This window comes from Durio zibethinus, chromosome 28 (assembly GCF_047325235.1).
Source record: "Durio zibethinus cultivar Kanyao isolate XHJ-2024 chromosome 28, ASM4732523v1, whole genome shotgun sequence".
Taxonomy (NCBI): Eukaryota; Viridiplantae; Streptophyta; class Magnoliopsida; order Malvales; family Malvaceae; genus Durio; species Durio zibethinus.
Genome location: NC_143189.1, coordinates 4,191,695 through 4,217,325, shown reverse-complemented (window position 1 = coordinate 4,217,325; position 25,631 = coordinate 4,191,695). Strand labels below are relative to the sequence as shown.

General features: G+C 35.8%; 5 protein-coding genes across 7 annotated transcripts; 2 read left to right on the top strand and 3 right to left on the bottom strand.

Annotated features, from left to right (window-relative positions):
* Positions 1 to 209: 209 nt before the first annotated feature.
* Positions 210 to 4,514, bottom strand: LOC111280254 (26S proteasome regulatory subunit 7A-like). Its single transcript, XM_022867465.2, has 10 exons — positions 4,360 to 4,514; positions 3,932 to 4,013; positions 2,841 to 2,932; positions 2,673 to 2,750; positions 2,468 to 2,529; positions 1,695 to 1,839; positions 1,337 to 1,555; positions 1,069 to 1,250; positions 687 to 862; positions 210 to 584 (listed from the first exon to the last, which is right to left on the bottom strand). Exons 1-10 carry the CDS (start codon positions 4,444 to 4,446, stop codon positions 427 to 429), a joined length of 1,281 nt encoding a protein of 426 aa, XP_022723200.1. The 5' UTR covers positions 4,447 to 4,514; the 3' UTR covers positions 210 to 426.
* A 1,673-nt stretch (positions 4,515 to 6,187) lies between these two features.
* LOC111280388 (triacylglycerol lipase OBL1) lies at positions 6,188 to 8,937 on the top strand. The gene is made up of 5 exons (XM_022867736.2): positions 6,188 to 6,635; positions 6,948 to 7,192; positions 7,328 to 7,361; positions 7,637 to 8,364; positions 8,444 to 8,937. Exons 1-5 carry the CDS (start codon positions 6,323 to 6,325, stop codon positions 8,699 to 8,701), a joined length of 1,578 nt encoding a protein of 525 aa, XP_022723471.2. The 5' UTR covers positions 6,188 to 6,322; the 3' UTR covers positions 8,702 to 8,937.
* An 81-nt stretch (positions 8,938 to 9,018) lies between these two features.
* LOC111280387 (ATPase 10, plasma membrane-type-like) lies at positions 9,019 to 16,694 on the bottom strand. Of its 2 annotated transcripts, none has more exons than XM_089756929.1 (22): positions 16,589 to 16,694; positions 15,997 to 16,070; positions 15,782 to 15,901; positions 15,282 to 15,380; positions 15,022 to 15,159; positions 14,669 to 14,807; positions 14,346 to 14,521; positions 13,927 to 14,133; positions 13,608 to 13,727; positions 13,254 to 13,373; positions 13,041 to 13,163; positions 12,594 to 12,698; positions 12,275 to 12,419; positions 11,682 to 11,843; positions 11,180 to 11,418; positions 10,989 to 11,021; positions 10,799 to 10,880; positions 10,534 to 10,694; positions 10,272 to 10,445; positions 9,997 to 10,179; positions 9,743 to 9,912; positions 9,019 to 9,613 (listed from the first exon to the last, which is right to left on the bottom strand). In XM_089756929.1, the coding sequence occupies exons 2-22, from the start codon at positions 16,060 to 16,062 to the stop codon at positions 9,517 to 9,519; spliced, it is 2,859 nt and encodes a 952-aa protein (XP_089613055.1). In that variant the 5' UTR covers positions 16,063 to 16,070; positions 16,589 to 16,694; the 3' UTR covers positions 9,019 to 9,516. The 2 variants fall into 2 exon arrangements, with proteins under 2 accessions (XP_089613055.1, XP_022723470.2); XM_022867735.2 differs by having other exon boundaries at positions 14,346 to 14,525; positions 14,673 to 14,807.
* Positions 16,695 to 20,578: 3,884 nt separating this feature from the next.
* LOC149510665 (small polypeptide DEVIL 22-like) lies at positions 20,579 to 21,721 on the top strand. Its single transcript, XM_089757222.1, has one exon. The coding sequence runs from the start codon at positions 20,988 to 20,990 to the stop codon at positions 21,162 to 21,164; it is 177 nt and encodes a 58-aa protein (XP_089613348.1). The 5' UTR covers positions 20,579 to 20,987; the 3' UTR covers positions 21,165 to 21,721.
* Positions 21,722 to 22,176: 455 nt separating this feature from the next.
* Positions 22,177 to 25,476, bottom strand: LOC111281047 (4-coumarate--CoA ligase 1-like). Of its 2 annotated transcripts, XM_022868607.2 has the most exons (5): positions 24,394 to 25,476; positions 23,303 to 23,501; positions 22,972 to 23,185; positions 22,764 to 22,866; positions 22,177 to 22,609 (listed from the first exon to the last, which is right to left on the bottom strand). In XM_022868607.2, the coding sequence occupies exons 1-5, from the start codon at positions 25,390 to 25,392 to the stop codon at positions 22,493 to 22,495; spliced, it is 1,632 nt and encodes a 543-aa protein (XP_022724342.1). In that variant the 5' UTR covers positions 25,393 to 25,476; the 3' UTR covers positions 22,177 to 22,492. The 2 variants fall into 2 exon arrangements, with proteins under 2 accessions (XP_022724342.1, XP_089613056.1); XM_089756930.1 differs by lacking the exons at positions 22,177 to 22,609; positions 22,764 to 22,866 and having other exon boundaries at positions 22,968 to 23,185.
* Positions 25,477 to 25,631: the final 155 nt, after the last annotated feature.

The window sequence follows — 25,631 nt, the reverse complement described above, 5'->3', positions numbered from 1 at the left end:
ACAAAAACTGAAAATCATGTCACGCTTTGTTGTCACGTGCACCAAAAGCATATTTAATAAGTTTTTTAAATAAAAACATTTTAATATTTTCCTTATTTTCAGAATTAATGAATTACAACTAAACAAATATTTGAATATTATAATAAAACTCAAATAATGAATTCACATTATTAGTAATTCAAAAGTTTAATTTTTATAAATTATAAAAGTTATTAAAAAGAGCATATTATATTATATCATTTTAGAAGAAAAATATATATTGCAACGAGTACAACATAAAAATTCAAAAAGTTTAGGCAAATATAAAATCCCAATTAAACAACTGAAAAACAAATTCAGGAAAACCAGCACTGAAAATATCTGATTCCAACAACATTGAATGTGATAGAACCAAATACACGTCTTTAGGAGGAACCAAAACGTGGGTTAATTGTAAACCATGTATTTAGGTGTTGCACTAAACTTTTGATACCCCTTGATGACTTTGTTCACGGCATCCAGGAAATCTTTTTCTGTCACTGTTTTTCTTCGAGCCCGAATTGCATACATTCCAGCCTCCGTGCACACACTTCTTATATCGGCTCCTGCCAATAAAAACCATAACTCTCTCAAAATCACTCTTTAAGTAAACACAATATTAAGACAAGACAAAGTAGAGCATGTCAAAATCAATAAAGGAAGACTACCAGTGGAATTTGGGCAAAGTCGGGCTAAAAGCTCAAATCTAATATCACGCTCACAATTCATTGTTCTTGTGTGGATTTTAAATATCTGTGTCCGACTCTCCAAATCAGGAAGACCAAACTCAACCTTACGATCCAATCGTCCAGGACGTAATAATGCAGGATCTAGTGTGTCTGGCCTGAAAAATGCACAAAAATAAAGGACCACAAATGCTGTAAGCATCTCATTTTCACATTCATATACTTGTAGAATTAATGAAAATAAAACCTTTCATAAACATTAAATCCTAGTAGGGATTGACTTAAAGGAACAAAGGGTGATGCAATGCTTCACAAACTAGAACTAGATGCAAAGAGAGTTGAAATTATAGGTAGGAAGTTTAACCTGTTTGTTGCCATTAGGACTTTGATGTTTCCACGAGCATCAAAGCCGTCAAGCTGGTTGACAATTTCAAGCATGGTTCGCTGAACCTCATTGTCTCCACCCACACCATCATCAAAACGTGCACCCCCGATGGCATCAACTTCATCAAAGAATACAATGCATGCTTTCTTTGAACGAGCCATCTACAGTTAATCAATAATGTCAAAATAAAATTAGTATAGAATCACTTGAAGAGAAACTTAAACAACTAAATTTAGTAGGTTATAACCTGAAACAGTTCTCGAACCATTCTAGCTCCTTCACCAACATATTTTTGAACGAGCTCACTTCCAATAACACGAATGAAGCAAGCATCAGTTCTGTTTGCAACAGCTCTCGCAAGAAGAGTTTTACCAGTTCCAGGTGGACCATACAAAAGAACACCCTTAGGAGGATCAATCCCGAGCTTGACAAATTTCTCAGGATGAAGCATAGGTAGCTCAACAACCTAAACGAACAATACTCATCAATCCATGCATGTTAGTTTCTAATCCTAACTTACTATAAAGTAAAAATAATAGGAGAAAGGCTTCAGGTTTTCTATGTGTAAGCCTTTACATATTAAAAGAAGAAGGTGCCATACGTACTTCCCGCATCTTTTCAATCTGCTCCTTACATCCACCAACATCATTATACGTAACATCTGGTTTCTCCTCCACAGTCATCATGGTTACACTTGGGTCAATTTTTGGAGGCAAGGGAATCTGTATCTGATATTTGTTGCGATCAACCCTGCAAAGGCAGAATAACAGTCAAGAGATAAGAAGTTTATACACAATAGAAGATAAGAACATACAAGGGCATAAAAACGTGGATTGCTTCCATAAAGAAAAATAAAGGCAAGAATGAAAATTCATATAAGCTTGGATTCAAATACTATTGCTATTTTTATTAAAAAGACTATCCAAACTTATCCATCATACAAATGAGGTGAATATATCGTAAAATAGACCAACAGTTATACTTGGTGACAATTGACTGAATGATTATTGCCCCTGGTTACAGTGCTAGGTGCCGTGAAGTTTTTAAGGTTGAATCCCTTTTCTAAGGGAGAAGAGGTTACCAAACGGGGCAACTCAATGGTGCTTCAAATCCATGGTTGGCAAGACCCTGGGGTTTTCATATGCCATTAATAGTGGCAGCAAACAAATAATCCGTATATTCTACCCAAAAATTGCACGTATACATCTATCTAAAAAATTCAAAGGCTACAGATGAAGACAATAATACAACTGCAGCAAGAGAAATAAACTATTTACAGGATATAAAACTTTAGGCAAAGTGTAAGACAGTAACTGCGAAATGTACACATATAAACAAGAATTCACAGGTGAAATCTTTCAACAAATTGAAAACTTACCCCACACGCATGCCTTCTTCTATATCAGTGGGGGAAACTTTGTCACCGAGCCCAACAACAAACTGCAGTTAGAACCCATATGCATATCAGACAAACATTTTTCTATGTCTGTTCTTCTTACAAAGAAACTATTTTAACTATAGAAAGCATATGCTTAATTATCCAGATTGGCAAAAATTAAACTCAGGGACTTAAAGATACAAGCCTTGGCAATTTGCTTAACATTGATAACATATTTGGCATCTTCTGTATTTGGATTAATTATCTTTGTGCATCTTGCCACCTGGATGAAAAAGTAGTCAATACTCAATCGTGCAAAAAAGGCAACACAAATTCACAATTTTCTTAAAACCATTTTAGTAAAAATCAATACCTGAAGCGGTTGCTCCTCCTGCATCATTTGCTTATCGGAGACAAGATCCCATTGACTGGGTGCAGCTAACCCAGTGTCTGATTCCTTGATGCCTATTTTGCAAAGTATACCAGCAGAAAACAGGAATACATTAAGAATAGACCTATTTTGCAACAAATTAGGGAATAGTGGAAAGTGAAGAGTAATTTGAAGCTTGAAATTTAGATGACTAACAAGAAAATAAAATCATTAAATATAGCTCAGTACTTCAGTATGATAACCACAGCTGCTAATCATACTCACATAATACTATGTTTCCAGCTGGCAAACAAGAAGAAGACACAAAAATAGACAGATAGAATAGAGATTGCAGAAAGAAATTAATGCTAAAAAAATGTACGCAATAAGGAAAGCTTTTCCTAGTCCAAATTGGTTTGATACTGCAAATTATGGAATATAGAGACAAGCAGGTATGTTCCCTCCAGCTAGCCTATGCTCCATCGACCACAACCCATTACACAGAATTTTCACATGAAAATATAAACTAATATACCACATGAATTGATTTGGTTTTCCATCCTTTTCTTTGGTGGTAAAGATACATATAATACACATAGGATGCATTCAGTATATAGGATTATGATAGAATAGGATAAGATGATGTTATGAATATGATTAGATTAAATAATGTCATCCTATCTTGTGCTTGACGTGTGCATGGATTAGGATAGGATAATTTATTTATTGATCAAAATTATCCTTCCTAAAAGTTTATATAATTTAAATTATTGATGATATTTTTAAGAATATAATAGTACATGTAAATTCAATCCCATGGATATAAAATAATCCCATTCACTTTGAGAGGATTGAATCATCCTATACCAAAAGTATAATTAATCCTCATTGTAATCCTATCCGTTTCTTTAGATACAAACCAAACATAATAACAGATGATTATTATCCTATCCTATACATCATCCTATGCACCAAACATGTCCATAGGTATATTATATTGCATACTAAATGCTGTAAAAAGCACCTAAATAAGGCCAACAAAAGGCTTCGTAAAATAGCAAATTAAGCAGTCGAAAAAGGGGCAAAACATATACCGCATAAATCATTTACTTTCTTCGCCATTTCCTTAATCTCCTTTTCAACTTTCTTTATGCTCGTTGAATAAGGGCCCAAACCCTGCCAAAAAAAAAAAAAAAAGGAAATTTCTAATGTAGTTGCCCACAAAATTAATACAGCTAAAAATCCCGAAGCATAAAAATTTTATCAGGTCTTGAATAGTGCATTTTTCTTTATAAACGCTAGAAATTGGCGGTTGATGTCATGACTTATGAGCACATCTCAAAACAACAGATAATATACTAAAATTAAAGAATAAAAACCAAACTTCCGCAGCTGAAATAGAGCTGACAAAGTGAAAATTTAAAAAAAAAAAAAAAAAAAAAAAGAAAGAAAGGGAAATCGAAGTTTCATAAAAGAAATGGAAAAAACAAACCAAGAGGGGAGAGAAAGAGAGGTTAATTACATAGGTTTTGAGAAGCGCGATATCGTCTTCGTCAAGAGGTCGGGGGTTTTTCTCGTCCTTGATCTCATCTTCTGGTTCAGGTGCCATTTTTGGATCTCTAAGCTTTCCTCTACCTTGCTTGTGCGGAGATACCAGGAACTGAGAAAGTTATCGTCAACGAAAGAGATATCATAATTTCTGTATATATGGTGGTTGTTTTTTTGGTGATGGGTCATCAGCCCACTATCTCTGAAACTTGGCCTGCTTTGAGTCGGGCTTGGCTAGGATTTTTGTTGGGGCTACGAAGGGTCATTACAATTTTTTATAGTATATACTAATAAATAGTGAATTTTTAAATAATTTTTTATTATAATTAAATAATTACAAGATTTTAATAAAAAAAATATAAGTGAAATTAAAATATCACAGATTTTATATCAAAATTAATATTTAATGCATTAAAAATATATAACTGCTATATGTTTTCAATTAATTTTTATTAATGAGTAAAATTTAAAATAATAATATCCTTTAAAAAATTTAATTTTAATATTTAAATAGATTTATTAATATTTATTTTTGAGAAATGAGAAAAGGCTTAAAGAGAAACAAAGGTTACGTAAAAGGAGTCGTGGAAGCGGATGGTATGAGTTTTTTCAGGGTGTGGGCTTGATATGGGGTTTTATTGTTGGATCTCGGATCTTCAAGGCCCTAAATTATGGGCTTTATTTGTGGACCAATTTTGCACATGTTTCTTCGTCAAAAATTGAAATAGCAGATCCTATCCATAACAAAAAAAGGAAAGATTATAATCTCAACAAACTTGATTTGTACTTTCCTAACCCAAACAACTTTAACTATTTTTAAGATTTTCAATGCGTTCACGTATCCATCTCCAGCTATCAAACCCTTTTATCTCAATACATCCACAAACATTTTAATAGTGCAAGCTTTGACAACCATTCAAGCAATGATGCCAATTTCTAGATTGATCTTTTTTGTCATTGTGTTCGATGTAAGAAAGATAAAATGAAACAGTTTTTTTTTTTTTTTCTCTTAATCTCATTTTTTATTCTCGAAACTGTAAAAATACAACTTTCTCACTAAAACCAAATGGTAACACTTTATCAATAGATTATGTGGCTGTTGGCATTGTTTTTTGTTAAATTAGTTTTAGAAATTAAAAATGTTGCATTGACAGAAAATAAAGAAATTCTAGTCCCCAAATTACTGTTGCCTAAAGTTGATACGTGTACATGGTTTGCTCCTCAAAACTCAAAATGCCATACTATGAATAATATTGTCAGGTTGCCACTAGGATGGCCTCATTACTAAATTACCCATTTCTTCTCTTTACAAGAAAAGGTGTAAATTCAATTTCTCTCATCCAAACAAACAGATATATAAAAATGAAAAAGCAAAAAGCAGAAACCCAAATACTTTCTATGCAAATGGCTAGTGGTGTGTGCATGTGTTTTTTTTTTTTTTCCTTCAATCAGAATTCAGAAATCCAATTCCTCTTCCTCCTATATGATACAGTCCAGAAAGAAATATGCACAATGGGCTGTTATGGCCTAAGGTCCACACATGACATGGCATGATGGAGTGGAGGCATGTTGTTGATGCTGACGATTTTCAGATTCTAGGTGCACTAGAACCGCAAAATGTTGTGTGGAGAGAAGAATTCAGTTTCAAAGTTATAGACCATTTACTGATAGATTATACTCCTATTCCTACAGTATTTTTTTTCATACTCCCGTGTATAAGGCTTGTAATATAAGAGTCAGAATTGAAATCCTCTTTTGGAAACTTTTTTCCGACTTCTGTTGAACTTGCACATGTAACCAAACCTTAGCCCATTCTCCTGACAGGTTATAAATACATCCATTAATGTTACATTAATTAATGTTCAGCCTTATAGGGGAAAAAAACATTCTAGTCCTAGAGGAAGTTTCCCAAAAGCTGAAGCAAAACAAACACATTCATGGATGGTTTGGATGATGATTTCAGATACCTGGTTGTGAGGCCAGAAAAGGGTGGGATTTGGGACCTGATTAGGTACTCATTGTGGGGTGACATAGAGAGTGGGGCAAGGTTCCTGGAAAGCTCAGACCAGGATGTGGTGGGTGGAGAAGCGGCTGATCACCGTTGGGTCATTTTGGTATCTATCGTAGCACGCAAGATCATTCACTTATTCAGCAAGCCCATGGAGTTCACTGGCTATGTGGTTGATTTCTTTCTCAACCTTATTTCTCAGAATGGCTCTCTCTTTGGCTTATTCTACAACATTCTCCATGGTATTTCCCTCTCTGCTCTCTCTTTGTTCCTTTCTTTTTCAGTATGATACACGTGTAATTCAGATTGAAGCATGTAAAAAGTGACGCATGTTTTTTAACTAAGGCGGACTGTTGCATATTTGATTGAATAAAAAAACACAGCATTTTCAATGATTCAAATTCTGAATGTCACTATTTTGCTATACCAAAATTACACTAGACAGTTGAGATCGCTTGATCTCTTTGTCTTCATGATGATCAAAGGTTTTATACAACTGCAAATTCTGTCGACCTTATGGCATTCATGACTACTGAGATGGCTGTGTGATGCAGGAGAAGTAGTTGTACCAAAGAGAGGCACCGAGACTTTTATTAGTACTATTGGACACTTGGATGAGAGAATAGACCTCTACCAGGGCAAAAAGTTAGTTGAAGAGTTGCATAATTCTGCTCCAGGGGAGGGGTTCAGAAATGTTGAATTGGATGACCAGGCAACAATGGACCTATGTATGATGGCATCCAAGCTAGCTTATGAAAATGCTGAAGTTGTTAGAAATGTTGTGGTTCATCATTGGAAGGCAAGCTAGTCTATTGTTCTCTGAAGTCACTTAATGTCATTTATATTGTTCTGGTAATCATTGATTCAGTTATGAATTCTACCAACTTCTGGTGGCAACTAATGATTTTGCAGTCCACCCACCTGACACATGCAGATGCACTTCGTGGACTTCTACAACTGCTGGGATGGTATGAGACACATTCTAAATGCAATTGTTTTACTTGGGATCTGTTGGGACCTCGGCCTTACCTGCTTCACCTACCTATGGATATTTCCTGTTTTCATTTGATTCTTTTTATATACTTGAGGCTACCAGGATTTGAATCCTGATCACTGGAACTAACAGTTCAAAACTGCTTTTGGCAAAATTTTTTTTTCTCCCTAGAATAATATTTGTTTTTTTAGGGTCCCCTTTCATTTAATGGTCTATTAATTCTCTCTGTGATTGGCAATCATTTGATAGATTACCAAAAGGAGAAATCCACTCAAGTTTTTCTGTTATGCGACAAGCCTAAGGATGCGAATCTATTATTGATCAGCTTTCGGGGCACAGAACCTTTTGATGCTGACGATTGGTGTACTGATTTTGACTACTCTTGGTATGAAATTCCCGAAGTAGGAAAGCTTCATATGGGATTTCTAGAGGCATTAGGGTTGGGCAACAGAGAGGATACTAATACCTTTCATTATCATCTTCAGAAGAAGACCACAAAGCATACCTATTCAGAAGCTGCAGAAATAAAGGCCGCAAATGCGGATGCCCACTCTGAAGAGTCGACTGCTGATATTGTTAACAAGGGCATCCCTTCAGAAATGGTGGAGATGACTGCATACTATATGGTGAGGAAAAAGCTCAAGACCTTGCTTGAAGAGCACAAGAATGCAAAATATATAGTCACTGGTCATAGCTTAGGAGGGGCTCTTGCTATTTTGTTTCCAATAGTGCTCGTGCTACATGAGGATATGAAGCTGATTCAAAAGTTGCTGGGTGTATACACATTTGGACAGCCAAGGGTTGGGAACAGCCAGCTTGGGAGGTTCATGGAAGCTCATTTAGATCAGCCAGTCCCCAAGTACTTCAGAGTGGTTTACTGCAATGACCTGGTGCCCAGGCTGCCTTATGATGATAAAACCTTCTTGTATAGGCATTTTGGGGTGTGCCTTTACTACAACAGCTGTTATATTGAGCAGGTATTCACTTATCCCCACCTGTTTCACCTTTTCTTCATCATATGAGTTGATTTCTTCTTTTATTTGTTATTGTTTAAAGAGAATGGATGAGGAGCCAAATAAAAATTACTTTGGGATAACACACCTGATCCCGGAACATCTCAATGCGGTTTGGGAGTTAATAAGAAGTTTGACAATGGGATACACCCATGGGCCTGAGTACAAGGAAGGATGTTTCTCCATATTTCTCAGGGTACTAGGATTGGCAATGCCTGGAATAGCAGCACATTGCCCAACAGATTATGTCAACTCTGTGAGACTGGGAAAGTTGCGTGTTATTCAGATGTCCTCCTACTAGAAATCTTCCATTGCCAATGATTTTAGTGATATGCCTGCAACTATTCCAATCATCAAGTAACGAGGTCAGCGGGTAAATTGCCTGCAACTATTTCAGTGTGCAGTTTCCTTTATCGTGTATCATTACTAGCATTATACGTACCAGTTTCTATCAGTGTGCTTGTCGACATTGAATTTGTTGCTGAAAAGATATTGATGTTCAATTTTTATTCTTTGTCGATATAAAAAGGTTTAACGACTCAAATGTGTGATAATGGGAGAATTAGTGCATTTGACACTGATGAGATGAAAATTTCAAGCATTTGACACAGGTGAGACGAGAACCAAATCATATCAGAGACTCAGAGTCAATTATATAAGTAACCGTATAAGAGCAGCACTTGTGGGTTATGACTTAATGCCATATTTATTGTGCTTTATTCCAGCTCTGGACCATGAAGAATTCAAGAAAATGCCACTGTGTCAAGTAGTTATTGTTCTGGGATTAGACTAAATATTACAAAAATTTCTGCGAATGAAAAGAAGAATGTTGAAATCTGAAGACAAATAGTTCTGTTCTATATTAAAAAATTGCAATAGATGCTAAGAGATGGCAGGAGTTGTTCCCTTAAAGAAGCCTGTTGATATGCATTACTGACCTTCGAAGCCAAAAGAACGTGATCGTCTTTCCAAAGATCCCTGATTATATTTTTAGTGACTCTTGAACAACAAATGCTGGTTTCGTTTGGGAGTATACGCAACAATACTTATGTGAGCAACTGCTGCTACATTTATCTTGACGAGGAAACTGAGAAACACAGTATCCCCGTTTGTTGTTTAGACCGTGTGAACTCCTTTGATCGCATGTAAATCCAAATTCTTAAGCCTCACAACTGATTCTACATGACCTCTTAAAGTGTGTAGCTCCCCGAGTCTGCAAAAGTTGAAGGATCATTTCAGCAAGCTCATTTCAAAAGATGTTCATTACTCAGTTTTTCAGCTACTACAGAAGATATTCATATATGAATATAAGTCAATTCATCAAAGTGAAAGTCGAAGGTACCTGGCTATTTCAGCACGTCGCCTGGCCTGCTCAGCTATCAATGAAGATCTTGATTTTCTACCATTGAAATCCAAGTCTGCAGCCATCAAGCCCTGTAGACTCCTCTGAGAAAGAACCCACTTGGCTGCCCGGTCCTCTTTTCCGTAGTCTTTCTTGGAAGTAAATGCAGTCTGTTGCACATGGAGAGCATGAAAAGTCTCTTCAAGGAAAGATTTATACCCTAATAAGTATGAAACGAGGAACAATGCACTGACCTTTCGATCAAACAGGAGGTTCCAGGCCTCTCCACTCAAGCCATAGCGAACTGTGAACTTTATGATATCCAGGGGTATGTAGAAAATTAAACTGTACAACCATATAACACCAGCCCATCCCCATCCAATGCCGCTAATATAAGCAAAACTAATTTGTGCATACACAGCAATTAAGGTAGCCACCTGAACAATGAGAAAGGATACAAAATTAATGGTTCAAAAACTTTTCGTGATTTCCCTTCGTTTCTTAACGGACATTTTCCGTAGAATCTTACCAGTTGAGCCACCACAAATGCGCACATCAAGAGAACACCAGGCCTTTCAAGGAATGACCAACTTTGACTACGAGTAACAAAGATTAGAGCCTGGCTGATGATGCTAACTTGCAAATATACTGCAGAGGAAATTTGCTCGGTATCGTCGGATATAGACTTTACATTGAAGTGAGTCTGCAGAAAAAAATCGTAGGAATCATAATTCTCTTCCCAAAATAACTGTAGGGAGAGAAGAAGGAAACAAGATTATGAGTTTCAATACCTCAAAGAACTCAGTGTCAACTACAATCCAGTAAAACAGGACAGTGACCAAAGCAAGATAGGTTCCAATGACAATGCCAGTTGCAAATATCTCATTAAGCTTCCAACTGTCAGGCCTTGGGGATGGCTTTACTCGATCTTTGGAAATTGTCATTATAGTTCCTGATTAAAAATACAAAGTAAACTTTTCAGTGTAAATATTTATGAAGCCATGATGTTCCTGATTAAAAATCCAAAGGAAAGGTTGTCATTGATTGAAAAACTACCATCGTTAAGGATTGCAATGATCAAAACCATGAAAGGTGGGAAGTCATATTCCCATATCAGAGCTAGAAGCACAAAACCAAGCTGCAATGATATAGTTATTTATGAAAAACAGATCACTATTTAAAAGCTTAAGTTGTTAGTCCATGAAACTGAATAGATCAGTTGAAGTACGGAAGAAATTTAACCTACCACAATACGAATGGTTATGGAGACGGCATATATCTGCACATTCAAGCAGGCTAGTCATCAACTTGAAAATCTCAGTGTCAACATGAAGTTAAGCTTGATTAATGAATATTACTTGTGATCTAGGTGAGTACATTTCCGAGGACTATTTTCCATTGCTAAAGATAATATAGAACAGAAGATCGATGCTCTACCGTATAGTTTTTCATCCTTTGGAATATAGCTCTGCTAGTCAAAACAGCACTGACTATCACACTTAAGCCTGGCTCAGTCAAGACTATATCTGCGGCACTCCTTGCAGCATCTGTAGAATCTGCCACTGCTATTCCAATGTCTGCTTTCTTCAAAGCAGGTGCATCATTCACACCGTCTCCAGTCATTCCCACCACATGCTTCTTTTCTTGTAAAATCTTTACAATTTCGTACTTATGTTCTGAAATTTAAATAGCGATGTAGGCCAAATCAGGGGTTGAAGATACTGGACCAGTCAGGGGATGACAGTAAACATAGAAATAAAAGTGTATCTCATCCATTTTTAAGCCACTGGTCCAGTCAAAACTTCATCAACAAGTGCAGGAGAGAAGTGACTGATATGATTATTTTCTTAAAAAATTCGCTAAATCCTTTGAATTTATTTCTCTAAAAGTGGTGTGCTATTGTGATCAAATAAAGATTCATAGTTTTCTTGATAAATACCGGGGAATACTCCAGCAAAGCCGTCAGCCTTCTCAATGAGTTCATCCACTGGAAGAGCTTCATTCTCATCTTTATCACGACCCAACAATGATGAAGAAGGATACATGTTGGTCCCCATGCCAAGTCTTCTGCCTGTCTCCTTTGCAATTGCCAACTGATCACCTATATAAGTATGAACAGGACATATTGGTATTTTTCTGCAAAAATGCTGCTTTTTGGGGTCAAAAACATCTTGAGTTAGTCTATGAGTTCAGCCTTGGCCTGATTGTGAGTGACTTAATGTAAGTGTAGCATGCTAGAACTGCACTTAAGGATTCCATTAGACGATAACATTCACAGGACTTCTTTCTTTTCAATACCCAAAATATTCTACCATGAATAATGTATGTCTTGCTTATGGAAAATGGGGACAATAAATTTTAATGCCAAAATAAAAATGAAGTCAACCAGCATAGGGTAGCTTATCAATGGAAGTTACGAAAAGGTACAACTAAAAACTAATGGAGTAACTAAAGCTAGAAAGACATAACATGTGGCTAGTCTAGTTATGCTAGAAATTGATTATTTCAACCAAGCAAGTAATTCATATGTACCTGTAATCATCTTTACACAAACTCCAAGGTTTAAGGCCCTTCGAATGGTCTCAGCGCTATCATGTCTTGGAGGATCAAATAAAGGCAGCAAACCACAAAATGTCCAGGGACCTCCTGGGCTCTCCTTTGTTCTTTCTGGAACTTCCTGAGAAGATGATTATGCAGGTTAATGAACATGTTAGAAAAGAATTTGAATGTTAAGTGGAAACTCAAATCACTGTCATACATTCCATTTAAGTACTGATATCATTGATGACCAGTAGTTTCTGAACTGAACTTATTGGCTTAACCACAACTTACATCCAAAAAGATATTATACCTGAAAAGAAACTCCAAGAGACCGCAAGCCCCTTTCAGCAAATTTATCAATGATAGCATGCACTTTTCCAGCAATCTCATGTTTCTCTGGGCAAAGATTTAGTATCTGATTTTGAGAAGAACAAAAAAAACAAGAGAAGTAAATCTCCTGCTCTGCTGCAACTTTATTTAGCAAAATAAAACAGATATAAGGTAGCTCAAAACAGACACCAAATGTAAGGGCCAAGCCTTTACAAAATTGATCAGCATTAATATAAATGAGAAACAAGGATAGTTTTATTGCAGGGTATTAAAAGGTGATTATGCAACAGAAATGAGCCATCACAAATTTATGGTTGAATTTTGGCTTATTTGATGCTGCTTTTTTATAGAAAAACTTTAACCTGGGTCTGATCAAAACTCAAGTCATCATGGAAATGTGAGTCAATTGCATCAAGAAGATGGGTACCTGTTCAGGAGCTCCTTTGCTGGCACGGTACCAGTTACCGTCAGAGTCAATATATGTAATTGCAGTACGTTTGTCAACTGGATTAAATGGAAGAAAGTGAACTTCATTGATGTTTGCACGAGCCTGAATAGACAAGGTTTCTTTCATTCTCAGAACATAAACATCTAAGAGAAAAAACAGAACCTTGAAATTGAAGTTATTTTCTATATCTACCTCCTTTGGGTCGGCAAGCATGTTAATGATGGCTGCATCAATAGCATCCTGATTTTCCAGTCTTGAGGCTCTTGCTGCAAGCAGAATAATCATGTCTTTGTCCATATCTTTGTTAAAAACCTGCACAAAACGTGAGCTTGGCTATTAGCCTTTATCTGAAAATCTAGACATTGCAAGAAGAAGTTCTGCTTTTAGACTTTAGAGGAAATAAAAAACAACATATCATGTCTAAGTGTCATCTGGTTTCCAAAAGCTATGGTCAAAGATGTTCTTTGGATACACTCAAATCATTTATTATTTCCTCCAGTATGTGAGGATAGCTATAATCCACGGATATGAAGTCAGGTTTTGTACCTCAATAAGGTTTCGATCAACAGTGAGGCGATTCAAGGTCAGCGTTCCAGTTTTGTCACTGCAGAGGACATCCATTCCTGCCATTTCTTCAATTGCGGTCATCCTTTTTGTAATGGCACCCTTGAAAACGAACCAAACAAGAGTTTTGCAAAACAATGTCAGACTAAATATTTGAGTTTGTTGCTGTGCTATTTGATGAATGTTTTAGCTCATTTTTAAAAGAAAATCATGTGCATTTAATAACATGTGAGTAAACAGAAACCATGCAAGACAAATTTCAGGTAATATTACTACATTGAATAGCAATAAAGAGCTGCACCTGTTGAGAGAGTCGATGAGACCCAATTGCCAGGGTAACAGATAGTACAGTTGGCATAGCTATAGGAATTCCTCCAATCAAGAGAACAAGAAGGTTGTTGATTCCATCTCTGTATGAACGATGCTGTATAGGGAACATGACGATGATTTCTAGAATCATCCCCACAGCAATAGAGCAGATGCAGAAATTCCCAATGGAAGTGAGGACCTGAAAAAAAATATGCAAATAGTAAATAAATGCCAAGCATGACAAGCAGAACTTGTTCCTTACTAGAACTGTGAAGTTCATCTCATCAAACTAAATCCATTAACAAAAGGCTGATAAACACAATAAGGTGTATTGATGGATCTCTAATGGATGAAAGTCTTTTTAACAATTAGCAACTGTTAAGCTGAAAATTATTGATGCCCTATGATTACCTGCTGGAAGTGACCAATAACTTCCGTGGAGTCGACTAAGTGTGCTGCTTTTCCAAAGAAAGAGTGAACTCCAGTAGCTATAACCACAGCCTCAATCTCACCATGCTTACAAGTTGAACCAGAAAATACTTCATCTCCTGTCCTCTTGGTGACTGGAAGGGATTCTCCAGTAAGGGCTGACTGTGACAGAAATTTTTACATGATGTGTTCAGTTATTCAATTGATAGGAATAAATGCAGACAATATAATGTGATAAATATTAAAGGACACAAAGTGACCAAAAGGCCTGGCAGATTGCATGTTTTTCACTCTGTAAAAAACACTTGCCTGATCAATTTTAAGTGGGTCTCCTTCAAGAAGGCGAGCGTCTGCAGGGATGATATCCCCAAGTTTTATGCTAATTATATCTCCCGGTACTAAAATAGCTGCGTCTCTCTCTTCCCACTGCCCATCTCTGAGCACCTGCATCAAAAGATTATGCAAATCGACATATTGTTGTATGCGCAAAGGCATTAAAGAAATTTATTAAGTGCCAGAGGATAAGAGTTTCTGTGAAAGGGTAATAGCTATTCCTCTCCGGAGGAGGGAATGATCGATTTTTGTATGAAAATAAAAGTGAATGCAGGCATTTTAAACAGTAATGTAAAACTGAATGCACCAAAAAGAAGGGGCACACCTTTGTTTTTGGTGCCAAACGAGCCATAAGTGCTGCTGCAGCATTTCCGGCGTTGTTTTCCTCTATAAAACTAATTGTTGAATTGATAATCAGAAGGCAAATAATCCCAACAAAGTCCTGCCAGTCAGGACCCTCTCCCTGAAATAAAGAACCCGACAAAGCTATCAGGATAACCATTTAATAACAAAAGTAATCAGGAAAAAAGGAATTTCAATAGAAATTCAAGCTCTGAAAAGTGTTTGGTGATAGATATAACTTACTCCACCATTAGCAAGGACAATTGCCATAACCGCTGCAGCTTCCATAACCCATGACAAAGGGTTCCACATAAAACTTAGAAACTTCAAAAACTTGTTTTCCTGGATTAGAATAAAAACTAGCGATTACACGTTAACTCCAACTGGATAAATTATGTAAACAAGCTGCTTTCTACACCAAAAATGGCTATTAAAAGCAGGCAAAATATAATAAACTACCTTCATATCCCTGCTCCATCCAATTAAAGATCATTCCATTTTCTTGTCATTGAATGGTTACACTTCTAATGTGACAAGAACTTAACTAGTGAATAGTGATAGTTTTGGAGCGCTATAATACGCAAGAAAATCATACCCTACTGCCAGTTTCAGAGCTTTAATATGGAAAAAGATCTTATTCCACTGCTGCTTTAGCAACTCCTCTACTTGATTGAACTACTGATAAATAATGATGAATTAATTGGAGTTTTGGAACTATATATTTCAAAAATACTGGTGCTTACCGGCTTCTCCTCAAGCATGTTTGGACCAAAAATATGCAATCTAGCTTCAGCATCTTCAGATGTAAGTCCTCCTCGGGATGTTCTCAGTTGCTCAAAAACTTCCTCTAGCGGTAAGCGTTCCTTTTAGAAACAGTGTTTGAAAAATGGTTCAGTATCATACAATTTCGAATTCCAAAACACTGGAAATGTCAGTTATCTGCTGTAGTACAACTCACCAAATCAATCCCCTCCCGATTGAAATTCTGAGGATCCAGCAAAGGTTTCTCAAGCTCTTCAGTCATTATTCAAGCTGTAAAACACGGAACCAAGATAGGCCATGATGTTATTCATCACTCATCATCATTACTCAATTTTGTACTTAAATCTATCAATGCTGCATCAGATTATGAATCATATCATTGCTAAAAGTTAGACTAAGTCATGTCCCTAACTTGACAGGTAAATTCTGTTCTGAAAACAAGTTACTATACTACTCTCAGAATCAAACTAAATCAAATATCTACTTCCCTAATTCCAACATAGCCTTAAAAGTTACTATGCATTCAAACTCTATAAGTACTTAAAGAAAAACTACTACCATACTATAAGAATCTTTCAATGCCCTATTCCAAACTACTTGCAAGTCGCGCTCATGTGTTAATACAGGAAACTAATAACAGTAGAATTATGGATCACAGGATCAGAGTCCTAAGTAAAGAAAAACACATAGAACCAAATATATGGCTATTGTTGGGGAATCAGTTTTGGATGGAGAACAAACAAATGACTATGAAAATGCGCGGCCTGGCGTTTCGGTTAACGACTTACTTTTATGGAAAACCAGTAATGAGGGGGTACTGCGGTAAAGCCTGCAATGTGACGAGCTTCCTCCTCTGGTTGTCTTGAGGAAGGTAGGAAGTAGTATGAAGAAACTAAGGTGGACAAGTGAAGTGAGATGCTTAAAAAGGGACAGTAACCCATGTTTGTTTCGCTGACCGGTGGTTGGCATCTCATGAACAACACCTGATCCTAAATCTGACGCCACCCTCAGTTCTCTTTCGTCCGAATACTAATTACAAGTCTTTCCAATTCTTAGTTAGAAACAAAGAAAACCTGAATAACCTCCAAAAGAAAAAAGAAAAAAATGTAGAGACCGTTTGCTCCAACAACCTTTCAAAACTTGCTCTTCCAATTTCCAAACCTAACGGTCACCAAGACCCAAATCCAAAGCCCAAAATATATAATTGGACTATAACGTGTTCACATGTTACAAAACATGGTTTTTGGTAATATATAAATGGTCAAAATCAAAATAGTTAATTTTTGACTTTGTAGGATAAAACTGATAAGGTTTTGGTGAGAGGTGGACAGTTGGACATTTCACATTATCTGTCAAACAAATTAAGTAGAGGCAGATTTGGGAAAGGTTTGAAAAGGTGGGTGTCGGCAACCCTTGTTTTAATTTTCTATCAGAAGTTTTGGTTTTTGGGGATTATATCAGGGACCAATAGGTAGGTGATGAGTTGGCATGTGTTTGCCATGGAGTAAATAACTTGCAATTTCAACCTTCCACAATAATTTGAAACTTCATGCACAATAGTTATCATGCTAGACATTGAGATTCATGATGTTTTTTACTAGAAATCATATGCTAGATTTGGCTTTGTAGAATCACATTTGAAGGTTATTCTCTCAATATTCAATGATCTTAAATCATATTTGTCTATCAATTGAAAATTAATGAAAATGACCCCAAAAAAAAAATCTACTTACCCTTCCAAATGGTTTGGTCCTTCTTAAATTGCACAACTGAAGCAAAAAGTAGATCTGGATAGGTCAAATTTTATCCAATTCATCCTATATTGTAGCATTTTTTCGTGTGCATGAAGTGGTACCATGAAGAGGCTAATAAAAATAGACTATTCGATATATCAACTATAAGTAGTGTACTCTTATCAAGTACATGGTATATTTCACTATTTCCTTTTTGCATGCTGACTTTAAGAGTAGTTTTACATCATTATTTAAGAGAGAATTAATCATATATTAATATTTATATCGAGATATTTCAAAGTTTTTTTTTATTTTTTTTTATAAAAAAAGCTGTGATACGAAGATAAAAAAAATATAAATATTAAAATTTAAACTTAATATTTATTAAATATTATTTTTTTTAAAAAGTGATTATATAAAATTAATTTCAATTCATCAATCATTTTTTAAAATATTTTTTAAAAATTATCATAAATAAAACTTTTTCTCTTAATACATCAAAATTCAACAAATTATCGGTCAATTATTATTTTTTATACAAAAATATTGTCATAAATAATTACTTAATTAACTTTAAAGAATGTTTTAGTGTATTGTTAATAAAACCCGTTTTGATGTTTTTGAACCTTGTACTTCTTTTTCAAAAGATATAGTAGTATTACTATTTGTTTGAGGTCTTCCATAATCATTAATACACTTGGATCTAAAGATTGTAGGCCGTTGGCCCAAGTTGAGCAGACAGTGGGCTCCCTCACGGAGCTCATTTTTTTTTATTACTAGAAATAAATCTTTTCTAATTTCTAGAACTGTTTTACAGGCTACAGCCTTTTCAGTTTCTGAATTCACCCCCCGGCCCCCCCCAAAAAAAATAGTATGCTTCAACTCTGTATCCCGTATGGTAAGATATCATTTGCTGAAAGGTATAATATCCAAGAGGAATTTGTGGTACCTCTCCAAATGGAGTGTCTAATCTTCAAGATGGACAGTAGTAATAAGCTTTACAGACTTAGCGTGAAATTTATAAAATTTCTTATAAGAAACAATTAAATAAATATTAAAATTGAAAATTAAAATCAATAAATTAAAATTTTTCATTATATAAATTAAATATGTAAAATTTGAAAAAAAATTAATAAATTTTTATATATTTTTATATAAATATTTTTAATAAAAATATTGATAAAATCGATTAAATTTGAATTATAAACAATATTTTTTATCATTTTTTTACATATTATTAATTTTCATATTATATTTATCAATCTATCAGTTTGAATTTTTTATTAAAGTTTTTATCAAATCAATTTTAAAAAAAAATTTCACAAACTTCTGAAAAATCTTATGTAAATTTTGTCATGAATTTTGTTATCTAATTTATAAGCAACATTATAGATTAGATTCCGATTAGCATATTTCCAAGACACTACAGCTTTGAGTTTAATTATATATATATATATTTGAAGTTGTCTTCCGTGCTCTCCCAACAAGGCTGTTGGCTTAAATTTTCATTTTTAAAATTTCAGTTCAAATTTTAGAATGGGATTTACGGGGATGGGAAAGCTACCTCTTTCTAAACTATCACATGGAGTCATGCCTGAATCCCGATAGGCACATTCATTTATGCTTGTTAATAAAAAGAAAATAGAGTATATGATTTATTAGTTCTATACATATACATTCTTCTGTATCATTACCTTACTTTGACGCATTTGTAAGTTGTAGCAAAACATCCAAGAGCGTATACCATCGATGAAGATTTGTGAACAGAAATCTATGAATTTCTAAAGACTCGGCTTTTGAAGATTGAGAAATGACAGCTTTTACTTCACTCAAGGATATACATCCATTGAACATGGATGATGAAATAGAAAATCAAACTTGTAAAGAAAGGCATTTGATGAATGATATTCATTTTCCTCGAACAAAGTGTCAACACTCTTACAGTTATTGCTTGATATCCTTTGTTTCTCCATCTCTATGTTTGCACTTTGCTGTTTGTAAACTGTGTGCGCTATTCTTTTTTTTTTTTTTTTTACTTAGGTTATCAAGATTTGAATTTTGATCATTAAAATTAAGAGTTTAGCACTACACCAATAGTCCATGTGACTGTTGGCCTTCTATTCTTTATTTGAATGTAAGCAAGAGCTTCAATTTCACACCATATATGAACAATAAGGATACCAAAAGTCCAAGCTGTCAGAACTCATAAACAACAAAACTTAACCCTGTTCTATGCAATTGTAATTGTTGAAGTTGCAAGTTGAGTTATTTCCTGGTGTAGTGCTACCAACTAAATGATGACTTGAGTTCAAAGTCTCTTTCTATATTGGAGATTTTCTATGTTTGTCCACCCATTATATCAGACTCAGACTAGAAACCTATAAAAAATGTTTTGTTTTTAAAGCTTTAAAGAGGAATTGCAAGAGATACCAGGAGTAACATTTTATGGTGATGGTGACAACGGATGCATGTTCTGCATCAGGGATTTGAGTGTGGACTGTGGAGATAGAGATGTACTGCATTGACTAGCTCGAAACGTGATACTTGGAAAGGATAAAATATTCCGTATCCAAATATGTTCGAATGATCATACAATATACTCTGAAAACGTTAGCTTGAGCTGTCTAGGCAAGTAAGCATGCATCACCACTGGATAGTCAACAGAGTAATGTTAGTCTGATAACTGTTGGTTTCCTCGCAAAGAACCTGCTCAGAGTTCTTGTGATCTTTTACTTAAAGCAAACTCAGCTGTACAATATTTTATGAATCAAGAAATTCAGTAGGTCTTTTAATTCTTTCACCTCCAATGATATAATACTTGGATTCTGAGAGATTGATTTCCACGTCTTTCATTCAGGGATATTTCCATAATTTGGAGGACAAAAAACTTGCTCAAGATTTTATTCTTTCAAAGTGGGAAAAACTTGTTAGTTGTGCGCATACAAAGCAGAGAGAGAGAGTTGGGAGTATGACCCACGGTGGAGAAAATCTAAGTAATCCAACCAAACCAACTTCCTGCCTCAAAATTGAGGCCATCTTGCCGTGACACTGTTCCCATAAGCCAAACCCATTGCCTTGTCTTCATTAAACAGCTCTCCACTTTTCATGCTCACCTTTGCCACTTCTCTAATCCACATTAGTTAATTAATAATTATTAATTATTAGGAAGGTGTTACAGGTAATGGGATGGGATTTGAACCCAGAAGCAATAAAAGCCTAAAGACCACGTTCACTCCCCCTTTGTATAGAAAACTATGCTGCATCTTCCATGCAAATGGAAATCCCTCAGTTTTTGAACTTGACCATGTTCACTTGCTTCCTTCATAGTCCAGTTAACTTTTCTTGGATTTTGGGATTGTAATTTTATATATACTTTACCCGTAACCCATACGGCCTCAAGCTCTACGTTGAGCTTTTTTTCTAGCAAATCTAGTAAAATACTTTTGTATTAGCGATGGCAGAGTTTCAGTCCCAGCAATACAACTGTGGAGTCAAGGGCTCCGCAGAGAGAAAGGGACATGGTTTCTCCACCAAGTGTGCTTCCTTGGTTAAGCAGCAACGTGCTCGACTCTACATATTGCGCCGCTGTGCCACTATGCTCCTTTGCTGGTACATCCATGGTGATGACTAGCAGGCAACAAACGCACACCCTTCCTCAAATTATAGGCTTCATCAATCAATGTTAATCCTGTTTGGTTCTATGGGGCTATAGTGTGGTATATCTACAATTTTCTCCTAGTCTCCTTTTGTCTTTTTGGCCTGATTGGCGTAATCCTATTGGGTTTTGAGGGGGACAGGAGAAGTTTAATGCCGCACTTTTGCTTTTTCACCAAGCTGACAATAATCATCATACGATGGAGTTGGTATATGTTATATCAATAGTTGTTTGCCTGTTGCTGTTAAGGTTAAATGTAACTCGGTATTATGCCTTTTGAAAGTATACTACTTTTTTCTTTTTCCTTCACTTACCCAACCCTCTGAATCCTTTTGGGGTAATTGGAGAAGTGCTATAAAGTAATCTGTGAGCTGTGAGTATATATATAATAGTAGGATCTGATAAATTTCATGGAAGAGTCTGTTCGATTTGCCAGCTTTTTTCTGCACATGGAATTAAATGTTAATTGTCTGTCCTGAAGAGATGATAGAAGTTTGGGATTTGGGAACCAAGCATGAACAAGATAAGTGAATGGCGAGATTTCAGATTGAAAATTATTGTTTGCACAATTGGGGGACCATATATCTTAAATCTCAGTAATTGTGCTAAGATTAAGGCATAGTTAATGCATATTGCATCCTGGCATTATATATTGTGAACTTCTATCTCTAATGTTTGCCATGCGTGTCCCAAAAAGGCATCAAGCAACCTAAACAGTGAACAGTTTTCTTTGTTTAATCTTTTCCATGGTAACTGTTTTATGCAAGTGGAGTTTGGATTTCAGGACCAGTTGGTCAGTTTTTGGATTCTAACATTGGCTTACAAAGCTACTCCACAAATTTGATTACTACATTTTTTTGATTAAATTTGTCGAACATTTTTTTGTTTCATGCATCATTAATGTTCTTTTGGCCTACTTATTAATCATAATGGAGCAGGGCAGACAAAATTAATAAAAAAAAAAAAGAAAAAACTAGAAATTAAAGAGTAGCTAAGAATTCAAATTGCTTTATCCGAAACAATATGCCATGAGATAATATTCTTACAAATAAATGAAACTTACATCTTCTTCCATTTACCAAAAAAAAAAAAAAAGAACGAAAAAACAGGATATTAAACAATTATATATGTCCTCTAGCAAATTGAATTCTTTATCTCATAATTTACATTCTTTCCAAACTCACGTTTTATAGGCAGATTGGAGGAACATATATCAGCAGTCCCTTTTCCTTATAACAGGGTCCCTTGCACTCCTGGTATATTATTTCAAACTTCCATGGAAATGGGGGATGTGGAAACAAGTTTCAACAGTTTCCAATAGAAAGTTTAGCTCTCAATTCCTTTCTCAAAATTTTGCCTGTTGGTGCCTTTGGGATGGCTTCAATGAAGAACACACGACTGATTCTCTTGTAGAACACAACCTGCACCATTGCAGAGTATATTAGCAGCATATTCACGTCACCGTTCACCAAGACAATAATCAGTATTACTATATTTGTATTACTTAATTTAGTGTTACTTCTAAGTTCTACCAGAACGATATGTTCTAAATTAGTAAAATTTAATTTAAATTACCTGTTTTGAAATGTACTTCTTGATTTCATCCTCACTGATTTGTGATTTGTCTGATCTCACTACAAATGCAGCAGGAACTTCTCCAGCCGCTTCATCCTTCATGCTGAAAATTTCAGATATAAATTAGTATTTAAGTAAGCCAGAAAATATCAAACCAAGAAACTAATTATATATAATACTACAAAACATCGATTATTATTTAACTTACGCGACCACGGCAGCATCAATGATATCAGGGTGGGCAATAAGCATGGCTTCAAGCTCAGCAGGAGCAACCTGAAAACCCTTGTATTTGATCAATTCCTTCAATCGGTCAACGATGAAGAGTTCATCATCTTCATCAATGTAACCAATATCTCCAGTATGTAACCAGCCCTCTTTGTCAATGGTCCTAGCGGTGGCCTCAGGGTCATTAAGGTATCCTGGACCATTCAACAACGTTGTTCATGTTTTATTTAAAATTCAAATTTTGTGTAAAATTCATTTCAGTACAGAATATATGGCAAAGGCATTTTCTGTTTTTGTTTTTACTGATTTACCTTTCATGATCTGATCTCCTCTAATGCAAATCTCTCCAGACTGTTTTCGTGGTAGCGAGGAACCGGTGTCAGGATCAACAATTTTCATTTCTGCGTTCCTTACCACAGTCCCACAAGCCCCGGATTTCATTTCAAATGGTTCCTTAGCAAATCCCAAGCACATTGCTAGAACTGGTCCTGCTTCTGTCATTCCATACCCCTGCAAACCGCTTTTCAATTAAAACCCGGTCCATCATGTCGACTCATCACATTCACATTCAATTAAATTAGGTCTCATCCAAGGTTGTTGAATTAAAACCCTTTTTTTTTTTTTGGTTCTTTCTATGGGGATAAAAAAGCCAAAGATACCAAACTAAACGGCAACAAAACAAGAGGAGGCTGGTCAGCCAACACCATCAGAATTAATTATGTGAAAAACAAAAATGATTATCAGTGGAGTAGTAAAGTTTCTTATAGATGTGTTGGTCAAGAGACTTAGGCAAGTGATGATTGCCTAGGCTATAATCTTTGAATATCCATTATATCATGTTTAGTGGAACTTCAACATCATAGCTCGACCCTACAATATGAACATAAGAAATAAATACATACACTCACGTGTATATATATATATATATATATATATATATATATATATATAGGATAAGTGCTGGTGCTGTCCTTGAAGACCAAATCAATGCTTTTCATAATAGTATTTTATTTTACGATTTTATGTGGAGGGATTGGTGAAGGATTTATGATTATTTTTATTTTATTTTATTAATTAAGAATATTATTTATTATTATTTTTATTATACACTTAGTGGGTTAATCTTAAAACTTAGGACTTCTTTTACAATACTATAACGTGAGAGAAGGAAAATGTCTCATTCCTTATTTGAAAAAAGAAGGAAAAGAAAGTTGTTTTTCCAGATTTGCATAGTATATATAACTAACGAAACATTTCCCCAAAAAAGAAAATCACTTTAATTTTCTTCTAAATTTTAACTAAAAAATAAAGCCTATGAATGAAGAATTTTCAAAACTTTAGTTGGAAGTAAGTAGTCTAACACAGAAATAAAAAGACAGGTAAAAGTATTTGACTCCCGTACCTGCCCAAGTTTGGCACCAGGAAACTTGGCTCTTATAGCATCCTCAAGCTCTTTACCCAACGGTGCGGCCCCGGACTTCAGCATCCTTACGGAAGACAAGTCATATTTATCAGTTTCGGATGACTTAGCAATGGCCAAAACTATAGGTGGCACTATAGGAGCAATTGTCACTTTGTATTTTTGTATCAACTCCAACAACAACCCTATCTCAAACTTCTGCATGATCAAAATTGCAGCCCCAACACGTAGCCCGCAAAGCATAATAGAATTCAGGGCATAAATATGGAACATGGGCAGAGTACATAAGATCACATCTTCACTGTGGAAATACAAATTGGGGTTTTCTCCATCGACCTGTTGCGCCACGCTTGTGACTAAACTTTTGTGCGTTAACATCACTCCTTTGGGGAGTCCCGTGGTTCCCGACGAATAGGGTAGTGCGACGACATCGTCTGGAACGATGTCGACTTCAGGGAGATAATTCTCGTCAGCTTGAGTTAACTCAGAGAAATGTAAACAGCCCTCTGGGGCTGAGTCAATGCACATCACCTTGACATCGTTGTCTTGGGCAAATTCCTTTACTTTGTCAACATAATTGGCTTGCGTGATTATGAGCCTGGCGTTGGAGGCTTTTGCTTGCTTTGCTACCTCCGCTGGGGTGAAAAAAGGGTTGGCAGCTGTGGCAATGGCGCCACGGAATGAAGCGCCGAGAAATGACAGGACAAACTCTGGAGTGTTTGGTAACAAAAGCATTATCACTTGGCCTTGTTGAATGCCAAGCTTGTTGAGCGCTGACCCGACTCTGCGAGCTGTAAGCTCAACTTCAGCATACGTGTAAACTTTACCTGTCGTCCCATTAATCAAACAGGGCCTCGTGGCAACGTTCGATAAGTTCTGGAAGCAATATGAATGTAAAGGAAGGTGCTTAGGGATGTAGATATCAGGAAGCTTTGAGCGAAAAATGATGTCTTCTTGTTGCAATTCTGCTTGGGGTGCCATTTGGGACTTGAGGAAGTTGAGCTGCAAAGAAAAACAATGCGTTGAAACTTGAAAATTTTAGGCTTCGTGTGTTATCAGGAGCCTGAGAGGAAATGATAGCTAGCATTGATATTGATATAGCAAGTAGATCAAAGTTGGTGAGGGTGGTTGGTGGAGGGTAGAAAGGGGATTTCGGGGATAGTTGGATGGTTAAAGTAGGAAAGTCGGTGAAGGAAAAAATTGTGGTGTTCGTTAATTGG

What these genes read in the sequence shown, in the direction of transcription:
- LOC111280254 (XM_022867465.2), bottom strand. Translation starts at nt 4,446, where the DNA reads ATGGCACCTGAACCAGAAGATGAGATCAAGGACGAGAAAAACCCCCGA. An exon ending in AGGAGGAGCAACCGCTTCAG is followed by an intron (nt 2,751 to 2,840) that starts GTATTGATTTTT and finishes TTTTTCATCCAG; the next exon opens with GTGGCAAGATGCACAAAGAT. An exon ending in ACTTTGCCCAAATTCCACTG is followed by an intron (nt 585 to 686) that starts GTAGTCTTCCTT and finishes TTTTATTGGCAG; the next exon opens with GAGCCGATATAAGAAGTGTG.
- LOC111280388 (XM_022867736.2), top strand. Translation starts at nt 6,323, where the DNA reads ATGGATGGTTTGGATGATGATTTCAGATACCTGGTTGTGAGGCCAGAA. An exon ending in TTGTGGTTCATCATTGGAAG is followed by an intron (nt 7,193 to 7,327) that starts GCAAGCTAGTCT and finishes TGACACATGCAG; the next exon opens with ATGCACTTCGTGGACTTCTA. An exon ending in CTTCTACAACTGCTGGGATG is followed by an intron (nt 7,362 to 7,636) that starts GTATGAGACACA and finishes ATCATTTGATAG; the next exon opens with ATTACCAAAAGGAGAAATCC.
- LOC111280387 (XM_089756929.1), bottom strand. Translation starts at nt 16,062, where the DNA reads ATGACTGAAGAGCTTGAGAAACCTTTGCTGGATCCTCAGAATTTCAAT. An exon ending in TTGATCGAAACCTTATTGAG is followed by an intron (nt 13,374 to 13,607) that starts GTACAAAACCTG and finishes CGTTTTGTGCAG; the next exon opens with GTTTTTAACAAAGATATGGA. An exon ending in TGCTTGCCGACCCAAAGGAG is followed by an intron (nt 13,164 to 13,253) that starts GTAGATATAGAA and finishes TTGTCTATTCAG; the next exon opens with GCTCGTGCAAACATCAATGA.
- LOC149510665 (XM_089757222.1), top strand. Translation starts at nt 20,988, where the DNA reads ATGGCAGAGTTTCAGTCCCAGCAATACAACTGTGGAGTCAAGGGCTCC.
- LOC111281047 (XM_022868607.2), bottom strand. Translation starts at nt 25,392, where the DNA reads ATGGCACCCCAAGCAGAATTGCAACAAGAAGACATCATTTTTCGCTCA. An exon ending in CTGGTGCCAAACTTGGGCAG is followed by an intron (nt 23,502 to 24,393) that starts GTACGGGAGTCA and finishes AGCGGTTTGCAG; the next exon opens with GGGTATGGAATGACAGAAGC. An exon ending in AGGAGATCAGATCATGAAAG is followed by an intron (nt 23,186 to 23,302) that starts GTAAATCAGTAA and finishes TGAATGGTCCAG; the next exon opens with GATACCTTAATGACCCTGAG.